The 13,946-nt window shown below is 46.8% G+C and overlaps 1 protein-coding gene across 3 annotated transcripts in view; it reads left to right on the top strand.

Annotated features, from left to right (window-relative positions):
* PIEZO2 (piezo type mechanosensitive ion channel component 2) overlaps positions 1-13,946 on the top strand; it is a 522,557-nt gene that overhangs the window by 372,469 nt on the left and 136,142 nt on the right. For 2 of the 3 annotated variants that reach the window (XM_029065631.2, XM_029065630.2), the window contains exons 8-11: positions 5,650-5,812; positions 9,926-10,048; positions 12,538-12,576; positions 13,201-13,339. In XM_029065631.2, coding sequence (XP_028921464.1) covers positions 5,650-5,812; positions 9,926-10,048; positions 12,538-12,576; positions 13,201-13,339 — 464 coding nt within the window. The remainder of the gene's footprint in view (positions 1-5,649; positions 5,813-9,925; positions 10,049-12,537; positions 12,577-13,200; positions 13,340-13,946) is intronic. The other variant, XM_029065632.2, reaches the window with a different exon arrangement.

Below are 13,946 nucleotides of genomic sequence, written 5' to 3' on the forward strand. Positions count from 1 at the left end.
CAACAGATAGAGACAGTCCCTGCCCTTTGGCAGGCTTACAGTCTAATCAGGGGAGACAGGCAGACAAGAACAATGGCAATAAATAGAGTCAAGGGGAAGAACATCTCATAAAAACAATGGCAAATAAATAGAATCAGGGGCAAATAAATAGAATCAGGAATAAATAGAACTCAATGTAGGCAGGGAATGTGTCTGTTCATTGTTATATTGTACTCTCCCAAGCGCTTACTACAATGATCTGTACACAGTAAGCACTCTATAAATATGATAGAATTTACGAATGAATTAATGAAATGTAGGTTGGTGAATAGGCTGCTCATTTGCAAATCTGGTTTGGCAAATAAAATATTCAAGGCAAGGCCAAGCTAGTACTTCATGGCTTAGACTGGATGCCTATATTCTTCTCTGTGTGGTTCATGATGTAGAGTGTGTAACTGGGACTCTATTTATCTAAGAAGATCCTCCTTCTCTGTATGCACCTCTCAGAGATCAGTGGTCTTGCTGAGTAGAATATTGATCAATCAATCAATGGTATTAATAGAGCGCTTACTGCATGCAGAGCCCTATACTAAGCTCTTGGGAAAGCACAGTACAACAGTTGGTAGATATGTTCCCTGCCCACAACGAGTTTACAGTCTAGAAGAATATGTACATAGGACTATAATGATGGTACATTTATTAAGTGCTTACTATAGGCGCTGGAGAGGATACAAGATAGATTGGACCTGGTTCTGGCCTGGCGGAGCCCACAGCTCAAGAATCTGATGACTTCTGGGTATAAACTCAAAAAAACAAGGGGAAATAATGCTAATTGTAATGGTGGAATTTGTTAAGCCCCTTCCATGTGCCAGGCACTATACTAAGCACTGGGGAACCTACAAGATAATCATTCATTCAATAGTATTTACTGAGCGCTTACTATGTGCATAGCACCATACTAAGCGCTTGGAATGTACAAATCGGCAACGGATAGAGACAGTCCTGCCCATTGGTGGGTTTATAGTCTATTCGGGGGAAACAGACAAAAGCAATAGCAATAAATAGAATCAAGGGGGTGAACATCTCATTAAAACAATAGCAATAAATAGAATCAAGGTGATGTATATCTCATTAACAAAATAAATAGGGTAATAAAAATATATACAATTGAGCGGTCGAGCACAGTGCTGAGGGGAAGGGAGGGGGGATGAGCAGAGGGAAAGGGGGGGAAAGAGGGCTTAGTTGAGGGGAGGTGAAGAGGGAGTTAGAGGGGGAGCAGAGGGAGCAGAGGGAAAGGGGAAGCTCAGTCTGGGAAGGTCTCTTGGAGGAGGTGAGCTCTCAGTAGGGTTTTGAAGAGGCGAAGAGAATTAGTTTGGCGGAGGTGGGGGGGGAGGGCGTTCCAGGACCGCAGGAGGACGTGGCCCAGGGGTTCACGTCGGGATAGGCGAGAACGGGAGACGGTGAGGAGGTAGGCGGCAGAGAAGTGGAGCGTGCTGGGTGGGGAGTAGAAAGAGAGAAGGGAGGAGAGGTAGGAGGGGGTAAGGTGACGGAGAGCCTCGAAGCCCAGAGTGAGAAGTTTCTGTTTCGTGCGGAGGTTGATAAGAGGTTGATAATCGAGTTGAATGCAGTCCCTGTCCCACGCAGGACTCCCAGTCTCAATCCCCATTTTACAGATGAGATAACTGAGGCACAAAGAAGGTAACGATTTTCCCAAAGCTACACAGCAGTCCAGTGGCAGAGCCTGAATTAGAACCCAGGTCCTTCTGACTTCCAGGCCTGTACTCTGTTGATTCTGGTAGGGCTTTGGCTCTTGAATTCATTTACTCTTCTGGTTCGAGGCATTTCTCAATGTTAGTCTCTGCAGTAGGATGACAGTGGCCAGGGAATGTGTCTGTTTATTGTTCTGTTGTGCTTTCCCAAGTGCTTAGTAGAGTGCCTACAGTAAGTGCTCAATAAATACGATTGATTGACTCTCTGCCCCAGAGCTGGCTCAAGGGTGTGAAAAGAAACCTCTACTAGGGTCCACCCCTTCCCTGGGATCACCACAAATACCCCCACCTCTCAGGACCCTGAAGTGGTGGTGCGGGTTTCCCCATTTCAGTCTCTGAGGGCAGGCGCCCTGGCCAGATTAAGGCAAACTGCAGCAGGGAGTGGCTCTAGGAATCAGAAATGATGACTTCTGCCCCTCCCCAGAAGCAGTAGCCACTGCTGAAACTTCAGCTTCCAAGATTCCCCCCCCAACACCGCTCCTACCAAACAAACTTACCCCCTGAAGTAGTGTCTTTTAATAATAATGATTACGATGTTATTTATTAAGCACTTAACTATGTGCCAAGAAATGTTCTCAGCACTGGGGTAGATACAAGGTAATCAAGTTGTCCCACGTGGGGCTCAAAGTCTTAATTCCCATTTTACAGATGAGGTCACTGAGGCACAGAGAAGTGAAGTGACTTGCCCAAGGTCACACAGCTGATGAGTGGAGGAGCCAGGATTAGAACCCACGACCACTGACTCCCAAGCCGTACGCTTGCCACTAAAGCCACGCTGCCTCTCAGACACTGTCACTGATGTTAACTGTTCCCCAGCCAGCGGTCCTGGAAGCCCATCCTAAACACTGGACCGTTCTTGTTCCGGGACCCGGAACCTCATTCCCCTCAGCCTTCCTCCAACTCCCCCCTTTCTGACTCAGCTTCAGCCTCCCGCCAGACCCTCCCCGCTTGGAAAATGAGGACGGGCCCTTGTCCGTGTCTGCTGTATGGAGCCGTATCCCTCTCTACGTCCCGGCTCGGTGACGGCGGGAAAGATTATGGATGGAGAAACGCTCCGCCCCCTTTAGAAGGAAAGTCTAAGAGCCAAGCATCGTTCCTGGCATTATGCGTTTCTCACTAATAACCGTAGCCCGGACTCCAGACGGGAGCCAGAGCAGATGTCGTCTGGGGAGAATTCTAGCAATCCTGGAAGCAGGTTGAGGTTTTATAAATCTGCCAACATGTGTGAGTGGACCAAAAACCCTGCCAATTCTCAGTCGCCATATGTTGTCAGACAACTGGGTGGCTGTGGGAGAGACAGAGATGGAGACTGAAAGCTGGGGTCAGGGAGGGAGACCCAGGTGACAGTGGCATTCCAGTTGAAAAACTATTTACACGGAGCCCAGTGAGAGGCAGAACAGGGCCATAGCCAGTCCGAGCCTCAGCCCCGCGGCCGGGCCCTTCAGGGGAAGTGCGATCGATAGGATGTGATGAGGCCCATTTCCCTGCCGCTGGGAATCACTCGATGTCTTCTTTGATGGAAAGCATGGAATGAATTTTTTATGTGTAATTACCTGAATAAAGTGCGGTTTACAGCCTGCCAGAAGCCAGTGTGGGCTCCGGAGAAAGCATCCGGCGCTCGGGGTTTTGCTTCTACTGCAAGTTGGATCCCCGAGACCTCATAGCTCATTAACCTGGAGTCCTGCTCCAAGAGGGGCTCTTGGCTTCCTCTGTCTGAATTAATGTGTTTCATAAGCGGTCCGGACCCTTAAATTCCAACTGATTTTTTTAGGCTGGAGAAATTAGGCTCCTCCGACGCTTGACACGGAAAGAGCGTCAGATGGAGGGGCACCTCCCCAACCCAATCTTTGTTGCGTTCTCCAGCCGAGAAGCTTTCCAAACTAGGCAGCACCCAAACGAAAAGGTCGCAACTCAGCGGTGTTTCCCCAGGTTCCCAAAAACATTACTGAGCCTGCTGACCCTTCCGGATTCATTCATTCACTCATTCAGTCATATTTATCCAGCGCTTACTGTGTGCAGAGCACTGTATTAAGCTCCTGGGACAGTACGATATAACAATAAACAGACACATTCCCTGTCACGTCGAGCTTTCATTCTAGAGCGGAGAGTGAACAGCCTTTCTTTGCTCTCGGAGACTGGACTGGCCTATCTCGAAATTCCGCCACCCTCCTTGACGGTGGGTTTCAGTGTAAGGGTCGGTGTTTGGGATGCACTGTGTCCCTGTTGGGGCCAGAGATCAACATCTGGGACTGGGGCAGATCCGAGGCTGCCCCTTGGGAAGCCGAACTGCAGTGTTTTCTGGGAGCCAGGGCCCCATTGTAGGTGATTGACTTAGGGGGGTCTCTCCTGGGCCCCCCTCACTGGAGACCTCTAGACTGTAAGCCCGCTGTGAGCAGGGAATGTGTCTGTTTATTACTTTATTGTATTCATTCAATTCATTCATTCAATTTTATTTATGGAGCGATTAAGGTGTGCAGAGCACTGGAGTAAGCACTTGGGAGAGTACAATATAACAATCGTACTCTCCCTAGTGCTTAGTAGAGCGCTCTGCTCTGCACACGGTCAGCGCTCCATAAATATGACTGACTGGAGAGGTGAAAGTTGAGAAGATGGAGGAGCTCGACAAGGGTCCCCGGTGAACTGGAGGCCCAGCTGAGGCAAAAACCAGTGAAATTCACTGCCCTTCAGAATGTTCTTTTAACCAACTTTAATTCCACAACATCCAAATCACTACTACTCTCCCCTCTTTTGAGTGTGAAGGTTGCTTTTTCCATTTTCAAGCTGGCCTCTCGTGGCTCAGTGGAAAGAGCTCAGGCTTGGGAGTCAGAGGTCGTGGGTTCTGATCCCGGCTCTGCCGCTTGCCAGCTGACTTTGGGCAAGTCACTTAACTTCTCTGTGCCTCAGTTACCTCATCTGTAAAATGGGGATTAAAACTGTGAGCCCACATGTGGGACAACCTGATCACCTTGTATCCCCCAGCGCTTCGAACAGTGCTTGGCACATAATAAGCGCTTAACAAATACCACCATTTATTTATTTACTTACAGTGTGTTCTAGGAGTGAAGGGAAAGTTACTCCAGGGCATATTATTTCAGAAGGCAGCTTCCTGATAAAATCAATCATTAGTACTCACTGAGCTCCTACACTATACTATTCGCTCGAGAGAATGCAATAGAAGTAAAAGCCAGAGTCCTCGCCGTGAAACACTTTCAGTCTAACAGGGAAGGGATCATGTTCTTGAGAAGCGGCATGGTGTAGCGTAGGCCTGGAGGTTCTAATCCCAGCTGTGTGGCCTGGGGCAAGTCACTTCACTTCTCTGTGCCTCAATTACCCCATCTGTAAAATGGGGATTGAGACCGTGACCTCCATGTGGGACAGGGACTGTGTCCAACCCCGATTTGCTTGCATCTGGGGCTTAGTATGGTGCCTGGTAGATAGTACGCACTTAACAGATACCATAATAATAATGTCTTCCATCTCTATTGTAATATTCTGCATCAAACAGTAGGTACTTAATAAATATCACTGTGGGCAGGGAATGTGCCTGTCTGTTGTTATACTGTACTCTCTCAAGTGCTTAGTACAGTTCTTCGCACACAGTAAGTGCTCAATAAATACAGTTGAAAGAATGAACGAATAAAATACTCTTGATTGAAAGTACTCCTAAAATATAATAGCATTTTTTTCTCTCATCATTCACTTCAACCAACATGTATTTAATTTGGGGGTAGCGAAATCTGTTTCACCGCCCCAGTTTTAAAAAGATGCATTTTGCAAACATATTTTCTTGTCCGAAGTGTTTCTTGGGATGAAATCTAAGGAAAATAATTGAAAAAGACATGTGCTTGAATTTCCTGTGTTTCATTTTTAAAGAAAGTACTTTTCAATGTCTTGTCAACAGGCTATTCGGCATCACGTCGGTAATTCAGACGGACTGTTCCAGCACTTGGAAGATCGTAGTGAATCCCAAGCTGTCCTGGTATCACCATGCCAACCCCATCCTTCTCCTGGTGATGTACTACACCCTTGCGACCCTGATTCGCTTCTGGCTACAAGAACCCCTTGTAAGGCTGAAAGGTTTTCAGGGTTGTGGCAGGTCTCTAGAAAGGGCCAAGGTTCTCCGGTAGAGCATGGCTAATTCTTATAACGGGTTGAGCGATATTTTGTCAACTGCAGATGTTCTAAAACAGCAAGAAAAGATGCTGGCCGGGTGATTCATTTCAAGCAAGGATTCTACTTGGACACATTCATTCAATTATTCAGTTGCACTTATTGAGCGCTTACCGTGTGCAGAGCACTGTACTAAATGCTTGGAATAGTGTAATACAACAGACAGATTCACTGACCCAAAGAGCTTAAGACAAAAGCTGATGTTCTAAGTTAGGGTGGATGAAATGGCTGCATAGAGGGTTTCCTCTAATTCTGTACCCCACCCTGGCTGCTGCTGTAACTAGTCACGGAGATGTAACACCAAGGCATAAGCTTCAGGGGATTGAAAGAATTGGGGTGAGCACAAACCAAGGCAAACTGCAGAGGCCTCGTTTTTCACCTCAGTGGCATTCCCCTGTCTTTGGTAACACTTGCCCGGGGGCCCCTAGGAGCTACGATTGAATCCTATGTCTTGGGGAAGCCCTTCGGTTCAGCCATCTACAATGGCCAATCGAGCAGTGATGGAAATAATAATAATGTTGGTATTTGTTAAGCGCTTACTAATAATAATAATAATGTTGGTATTTGTTAAGCGTTTACTATGTGCTGAGCACGGCACTGTTCTAAGCGCTGGGGTAGACATAGGGGAATCAGGTTGTCCCACGTGGGGCTCACAGTCTTAATCCCCATTTTACAGATGAGGGAACTGAGGCACAGAGAAGTTAAGTGAATTGCTTACTATGTGCAGAGCACTGTTCTGAGCGCTGGGGTAGACACAGGGGAATTAGGTTGTCCCACGTGGGGCTCATAGTCTTAATCCCCATTTTACAGATGAGGTAACTGAGGCCCAGAGAGGTTAAGTGACTTGCCCACAGTCACCCAGCTGACAAGCGGCAGAACCGGGATTCTAATCCATGACCTCTGACTCCAAAGCCCGTGCTGTTTCCACTGAGCTACGCTGCTTCTCCATGGCTAACCAACAAGTATTTGTTGGGTTTCCACAGAATATGTAGCATTGTACAGGGTGCTAGGAATCATGGGAAGAGGGGGATGGTACCCCAAAAGTTTACTTCAGGAACCAGCATTAGGCTGCCCCAGCTTCTGCTGAGTAGCTCTGCAGAGGGACTCCTCTACTGCACTACTCCACTGTACTACTCTACTCCACTGCAGCATGGATCAGTGGAAAGAGCACGGGCTTCGGAGTCAGAGGTCATGGTTTCGAATCCTGGCTCTGCCACTTGTCAGCTGTGTGACTGTGGGCAAGTCACTTAACTTCTCTGTGCCTCAGTTACCTCATCTGTAAAAATGGGGATTAAGACTGTGAGCCTCACGTGGGACAACCTGATTACCCTGTATCTACCCCAGCGCTCAGAACAGTGCTCTGCACATAGTAAGCGCTTAACAAATACCAACATTATTATTACCATTACTGCCATGGAAACGATCTATGTTGACTGTTTGGCTAGTTTTTGCCATGTGAGAGCAGTTGATGATAAATTCAAGCAGCGTGGCTCAGTGGAAAGAGCACGGGCCCTGGAATCAGGACTCATGAGTTCGAATCCCAGCTCTGCCACTTGTCGGCTGTGTGACTGTGGGCAAGTCACTTAACTTCTCTGGGCCTCAGTTCCCTCATCTGTAAAATGGGGATTAAGACTGTGAGCCCCACGTGGGACAACCTGCTTCCCCTATGTCTACCCAGCGCTTAGAACAGTGCTCGGCACATAGTAAGCGCTTAACAAATACCAACATTATTATTCAATAAATTCAATAGTATTTATTGAGCGCTTACTATGTGTAGAGCACTATACTAAGCGCTTGGAATGTACAAATCGGTAACAGATAGAGACAGTCCCTGCCCTTTGACGGGCTTACAGTCTAGTCGGGGGAGACGGACAGACAAGAACAATAGCAATAAATAGAATCTAGGGGATGAGCATCTCATTAAAACAATAGCAAATAAATAGAATTAAGGTGATAAATGAGTGTACCCCACTGACGTTTCTCTAGTTTAAAAGGTGGCCCGGGAGGAGGAATGCCGAGAAGGGTAGAGGGGAGATTCAGAGTGACCCACCAAGTCCAGAAAAATGGAAATGTGAAGCGGAAGTTATGCTGGCGTAATATTTTCCAGCTAGCCCTTGCTTAAGGTGTTTATCCCTCAGACCCAGCACACCTAACGCAGCAACAAAATTGCTAGGTTATTGAAAATAGGAGCCAATGTAATGACTCCATTACTTGACACATGGCCTTAAGTCCAGTTGAACCCATTCTCCACCCTTTATGAAATCTCTCAGGCTTAAGGGATGGCTCCTAGCCTGAACTTAACCAGATCAGCAGAAAAAAAAAAAGCATGGGGAGACCCAGGAAGAACGGTTTTGTTATTTGAACCTCTCTCAGTGGTTGCACTGAAAGTGAGTTGTTGGGAAGTGAGTTTTCCTGAGTGCACTCTCTGAGAGGTTGCCTACTTCTGCAATCATTCGATGTGTGAGTAGTCCTTCCAAATTGCTAGGAGGACCCTAGTTCAGTGGATCCCAGTCCACTGGGAGCATTTGATAGGGAGCAGTTGTCCCAACCTTCCCACCGGAGAACCTCAGTATGGTTGCCTCAGTCCCAGGCCAAGGTTGTGTCACCGGAATTTGTCTTCAGGCTTATAGCAGCAGTGAGAGGAGGGACCTCACCATTTTTTTGGAATGATATTTGTTAAGCACTTACTATGTGCCTCGTGCTCTAGTGTACTACGGTATATAATAATAATAAGGAGAAGAAGAAGATGATGATGGTATTTGTTAAGTGCTTACTATGTGCCAGGCACTGTAGTAAGTGCTAGGAAGATAAAAGCTAATCGGGTCAAACACAGTCCCTGTCCCTAATGGGGCTCACGGTCTTAATCCCCATTTTACAGATGAGGTAACTGAGGCCCAGAGAGGTTAAATGGAGTTGGTTGGAGCAGTGTGGCTTAGTAGATAGACCCCGGACCGGGGAGTCATAAGGATCTGTGTTCTAATCCTGGCTCCGCCACATGTGTGCTGCTTAACCTTGGGCGAGCTCATCTACTCGAGGAGGCCTTCCCAGACTAAGCCCCACTTTTCTTCATCTCTCACTCTCTTCTGTATCACCCTGACTCACTCTCTTTGCTCTTCCCCCCCTTCCCCTTCCCACAGCATTTATGTATATATCTGTAATTTTATTTACTTATATTGATGTCCATTGTATTTATGTCTGTCTCCCCTCTCTAGACTGTGAGCTCGTTGTGGGCAGGGATTGTCTCTCTTTATTGCTGCATTGTACTTTCCCAAGTGCTTCGTACAGTGCTCTGCACACAGTAAGCTCTCAGTAAATAGCGCTCAATAAAAACAATTAGATGAATGAATGAATGAATGAACTTAGCTTCTCTGGACCTCGGTTACCTCATCTGTTAAATGGGGATGTAGCGTGTCACCCTATGTGGGGCAGGGACTGTGTCCAACCTGAATGACTTGTATCCATCCCTGTGCTTAGAACAGTGCTTGGCACATAGTAAGTATTTAACAAGTACCATTATTATTATAATTATTAAATAACTTGCCCACGATCACACACCAGATAAGTGGCAAAGCCACTTATCCACTAGACCACCTGGCTTCTCGTGGCCATGCTGCTTCTCATGTCTTGGGTCTTTGAGTGTTTCAAGGGTGTCCCCATCTTGGCAGAAAATCATTCCCCTGCTTTTGGCCTCTGCATCCCCAGGGAAGGGGAGGGGACCTCGGGGTTGGGTGCAGCTAGCTTGGCTGTACCTTGCACCAGCAATAGCTGCCCTAGGGGTTTCAGGGTGACAGAGAAATCCAGACCACGGAGCAGCACTCTGAATGGATTCATTTATTATGGGTTTGGGTTGGGCAGGGCCGGAGTTGGGCCGCAAGCTCACGGCTCTTCCCTCGCCTGGGAAAGGATGACACTGAACTATACAACCCAACCACAGGCTTCGTTGTTTGCCTGAGGAATCATTTGTAGAAGCACTACCGGTACCGATGATGACTGTTGTTTGAATGCAGGAAGACGAGAAATCTAGTGTCAAGGAAGAAGACGGAGATGAGGCCTGCAGCCCCAATCCCATCACTGCAGAGCGGAGACGGAGTTTGTGGTATGCCACCCACTACCCGACCGATGAGAGAAAAGTAAGGCCGGGGGAGCAGTTGTCTTTCCCGTGGTTTATTGGGTTGTTTTCCAAGGCATTTTCCCCCCGAGTAGGGCCTCTGACCCAGTGCTGCCAGTCACGTTCCCAATGGGCTCCCAGGGTTTACTCTGGCTTTTTGGGGGGAGATGAGTCTTACCCTTCCTTCCTGCAGGACTGGTAATGTGAGCTCTGCACATAGTAAGCGCTCAATAAATGCTATTGAATGAATGTTCCAAGGGCCTCGGTGCAGAGGCCAGGGGCCAGGGACCACTCCCACCCTGAAGCCTAGACCAGGGGGTAAATGTTAGCAACCCACTTTCTCCGAATGAGCCCTAGAGAGACTTGAATCCCATGAAGTTGTCAAAGTTAATGGAATTAACATTTGGGATGAGGAATGGAAGGAAGCGAGGAGAAGTCAGAGGATGAGGAAGTGGGCAGAGATCACTCATAGAGACTGTGAGCCCCAAGTGGGATAGGGACTATGTCCTATCTGATTGTCTTGTATCTACCCTAGAATTAGTATAGTTCTTGGCCCATGGTAAGCGCTTAATGAATACCACCATCGTCATCAGTGTCATAGCCTGTTAGTGTTTTTGTCATAGGCAAAAAAGACTTTAGTACAGATTCATTTTATCTCCCGGATAACACTTTCTCCTTCAGAATGTTATTCATTCATTCATTCATTCATTCAATAGTATTTATTGAGCGCTTACTATGTGCAGAGCACTGTACTAAGCTCTTGGAATGTACAATTCGGCAACAGATAGAGACAATCCCTGCCCATTGACAGGCTTACAGTCTAATCGGGGGAGACAGACAGACAAAAACAATAGCAATAAATAGAATCAAAAGGATGTACGTCTCATTAACAAAATAAATAGGGTATTCATTCAATAGTATTTATTGAGCGCTTACTATGTGCAAAGCACTGTACTAAGCACTTGGAATGTACAAATCGGTAACAGATAGAGACAGTCCCTACCCTTTGACGGACTTACAGTCTAATCAGGGGAGACAGACAGACAATGACAATAGCAATAAATAGAATCAAGGGGATGAACATCTCATTAAAACAATAGCAAATAAATAGAATCAAGAAATAAATAGAATTGAGAATAGAATAGAGTAATTAAAATATATACAAATGAGTGGACGGGCACAGTGCTGAGGGGAGGGCAATGGAGAGGAGGAGAAGCAGAGGGAAAGGGGGGGAAAAGGAGGCTTAGCTGAGGGGAGGTTAAGGGAGGGGCAGAGAGGGAGCAGAGGGAAAAGGGGAAGTTCTGTTTGGGAAGGCCTCTTGGAGGAGGTGAGTTCTCAGTAGGGCTTTGAAGAGGGGAAGAGAGTTAGTTTGGCGGAGGTGAGGAGGGAGGGCATTCCGGGACAGCGGGAGGACGTGGGCTAGGGGTCGATGGCGGGATAGGTGAGAACGGGGGTAGGTGAGGAGGTGGGCGGCAGAGGAGCAGAGCCTACAGGGTGGGCAGTAGAAAGAGAGAAGGGAGGAGAGGTAAGAGGGGGCAAGGGGATGGAGAGCCTTGAAGCCTAGAGTGAGAAGTTTTTGTTTCGTGCGAAGGTTGATAGGCAACCACTGGAGGTTTTTAAGAAGGGGAGTGACATGCCCAGAGCGTTTCTGCAGGAAGATGAGCCGGGCAGCGGAATGATGAATATACTAGAGCGGGGAGAGAGAGGAGGAAGGGACATCAGAGAGAAGGCTGAAACAATAATCCAGCCGGTATATTATGAGAGCCCGTAGCAGTAAGGTAGCCGTTTGGGTGGAGAAAAAAGGGCAAATCTTGGCAATATTATAAAGGTGAGACCGGCAGGTCTTGGTGACGGATTGGATGTGTGGGGTGAATGAGAGAGCCGAGTCAAGGATGACACCAAGGTTGCGGGCTTGAGAGATGGGAAGGATGGTCATACCATCCACAATGATAGGGAAGTCAGGAAGAGGACAGGGCTTGGGAGGGAAGATAAGGAGCTTAGTTTTGGACATGTTGAGTTTTAGGTGGCGGGCAGTCATCCAGGTAGAGACGTCCTGGAGGCAGGAGGAGATGCGAGCTTGCAGGGAGGGAGAGAAGACAGGGGCAGAGATGTAGAGAATGTTAGCACCTCATTGGGCAGGCGATGTGTCATTTCATTGTTCTGTAGTTCCCAGAAGCCTAGTATGGTGCACTCCATGAAGTGATCACTCAATAAATGCTACTACGATAACCACTGCTTCTATAGCAACCAGTACTAAATCCTCTGACTTTATATTTCCTTCTTCACTGTTATGATTTTGTTAACATGTAAGCTATTCAGCTGGTGTATTAAATAATAACCTGTCATCTGATATGCAATTCTGCTGCCGAGAATTTGTAGAAAAATTTTAAAGTAGAAACAGCTCCGTAACATGTGGGCAGAATATGCGTGCGAACAGTCAGATTGTTTAGACTGGTTGGAGTTCCGGCTTTGCTACTTTATTAACATACTGTCCTGCATTGCTTTTTGCAGCTTTTATCCATGACCCAAGATGACTACAAACCATCCGATGTTAGTATATTACTAGTATGTCTTACGGAAAGTGTGGGAAAGTGGGTTTAGAAATTCAGTTTGATTGACTTTTTTTTTTTACATGCCCTTCCTTTTTTTTTTTTTACCAGCATAAAGACTTTCAGATTTGCTGTAGCTAAAACCACAGTCATTTGCAAGGCGAAAATCAATACAATTCAAACTTAAATCCATTTTTAAGAGTGGACTGGGGCGTGTTTTTTGTCTTATGTGTGTTTTTAAATTGCTCTCTGGAATCAGCGTGTCTTGTTTGGTTTCAAAAACTTGGTGAAAGCCGAACACTCTTCTCTCCCACTTGCCTTTCCTCTTTTCATCTCTGAAAAGGGTCAGGCAGGAAGCTGAAAAGTGTTACCAGCGCTAGTCTTCCTCTTTGGTTTTCAAGGGAGAGAAGGGGAGATTAAAAAATGGTCTCTGACTAGGGACCTTCGGTCTCCCCCATTATTTCCTCTAAATGCTCCTTGACACTGAATGATCTTTTTACCTCTGAAACTTGCATTTTTGTTCTTGACAATCATAGTTAGAGAAAATGAGTGGGGACGTCTGGTTTCCCCCTCCTCCTCAGGGGACTGTTGTAAAGGACCGACCTCTGACTGCTCCTCACCACAGGTCCTGCTGGTTACGGTGAATGGGAATCCCGTTGATTACCACAGCATCCACCCCAGCCTCCCCCTTGAGAACGGTCCAGCCAAAGCAGACATATACTCAACCCCTCAGTACAAGTGGGAGCCGTCGGATGAAACATCAGGTAACATACCGAAATCCAAGTGGTGAACTCAGATGCTTATTTCATATTCCAACTCTTTCCTTATCACGATAAAAATAGTAATAATAATAGTATGTGTTAAGCGCTTACTGTGTGCCAAGCACTGTACTAAGTGCTGGGGCAGATATAGGACAATCACTGATTGCCATCCTTTAGTTTACTTAGGCATTCAGAAACATCCTCACAGCAGAAAGGGTTGCATCATTTTGCAAACCTGGCTATGAGCACGCATGTCCCTCATCCCGTATGTTGGATGTATTTGTCTCTGGGTTCCCGTGGACAGTACAGTTATGACCACCGTAGAAAATAAGTCGGTTGGATCAGATTGGGTTTTCCTGATTTCTGAATCATTTGCTGGATCTGCATGGGACAAGCATATGTTTGGGAGGGAGTTTTGAAGGGGAAAAAAAATCTCTGCTCTCAGTCTGGGATTGTCAAGTCTCAGGCCAGGCACAACATATTATCAAGCAGGGATTTTTCTGTGATAAAAAGTAGTGACAGTTTTGCCTCCAAACATGCCCAAAGAGCTCCGTTATACTCCATCTTCCTGATCAGCTGAGAACAATCCACTGCAAACCTGGTCTCACTA

Source organism: Ornithorhynchus anatinus, chromosome 5 (genome assembly GCF_004115215.2).
Source record: "Ornithorhynchus anatinus isolate Pmale09 chromosome 5, mOrnAna1.pri.v4, whole genome shotgun sequence".
Lineage (NCBI taxonomy): Eukaryota > Metazoa > Chordata > Mammalia > Monotremata > Ornithorhynchidae > Ornithorhynchus > Ornithorhynchus anatinus.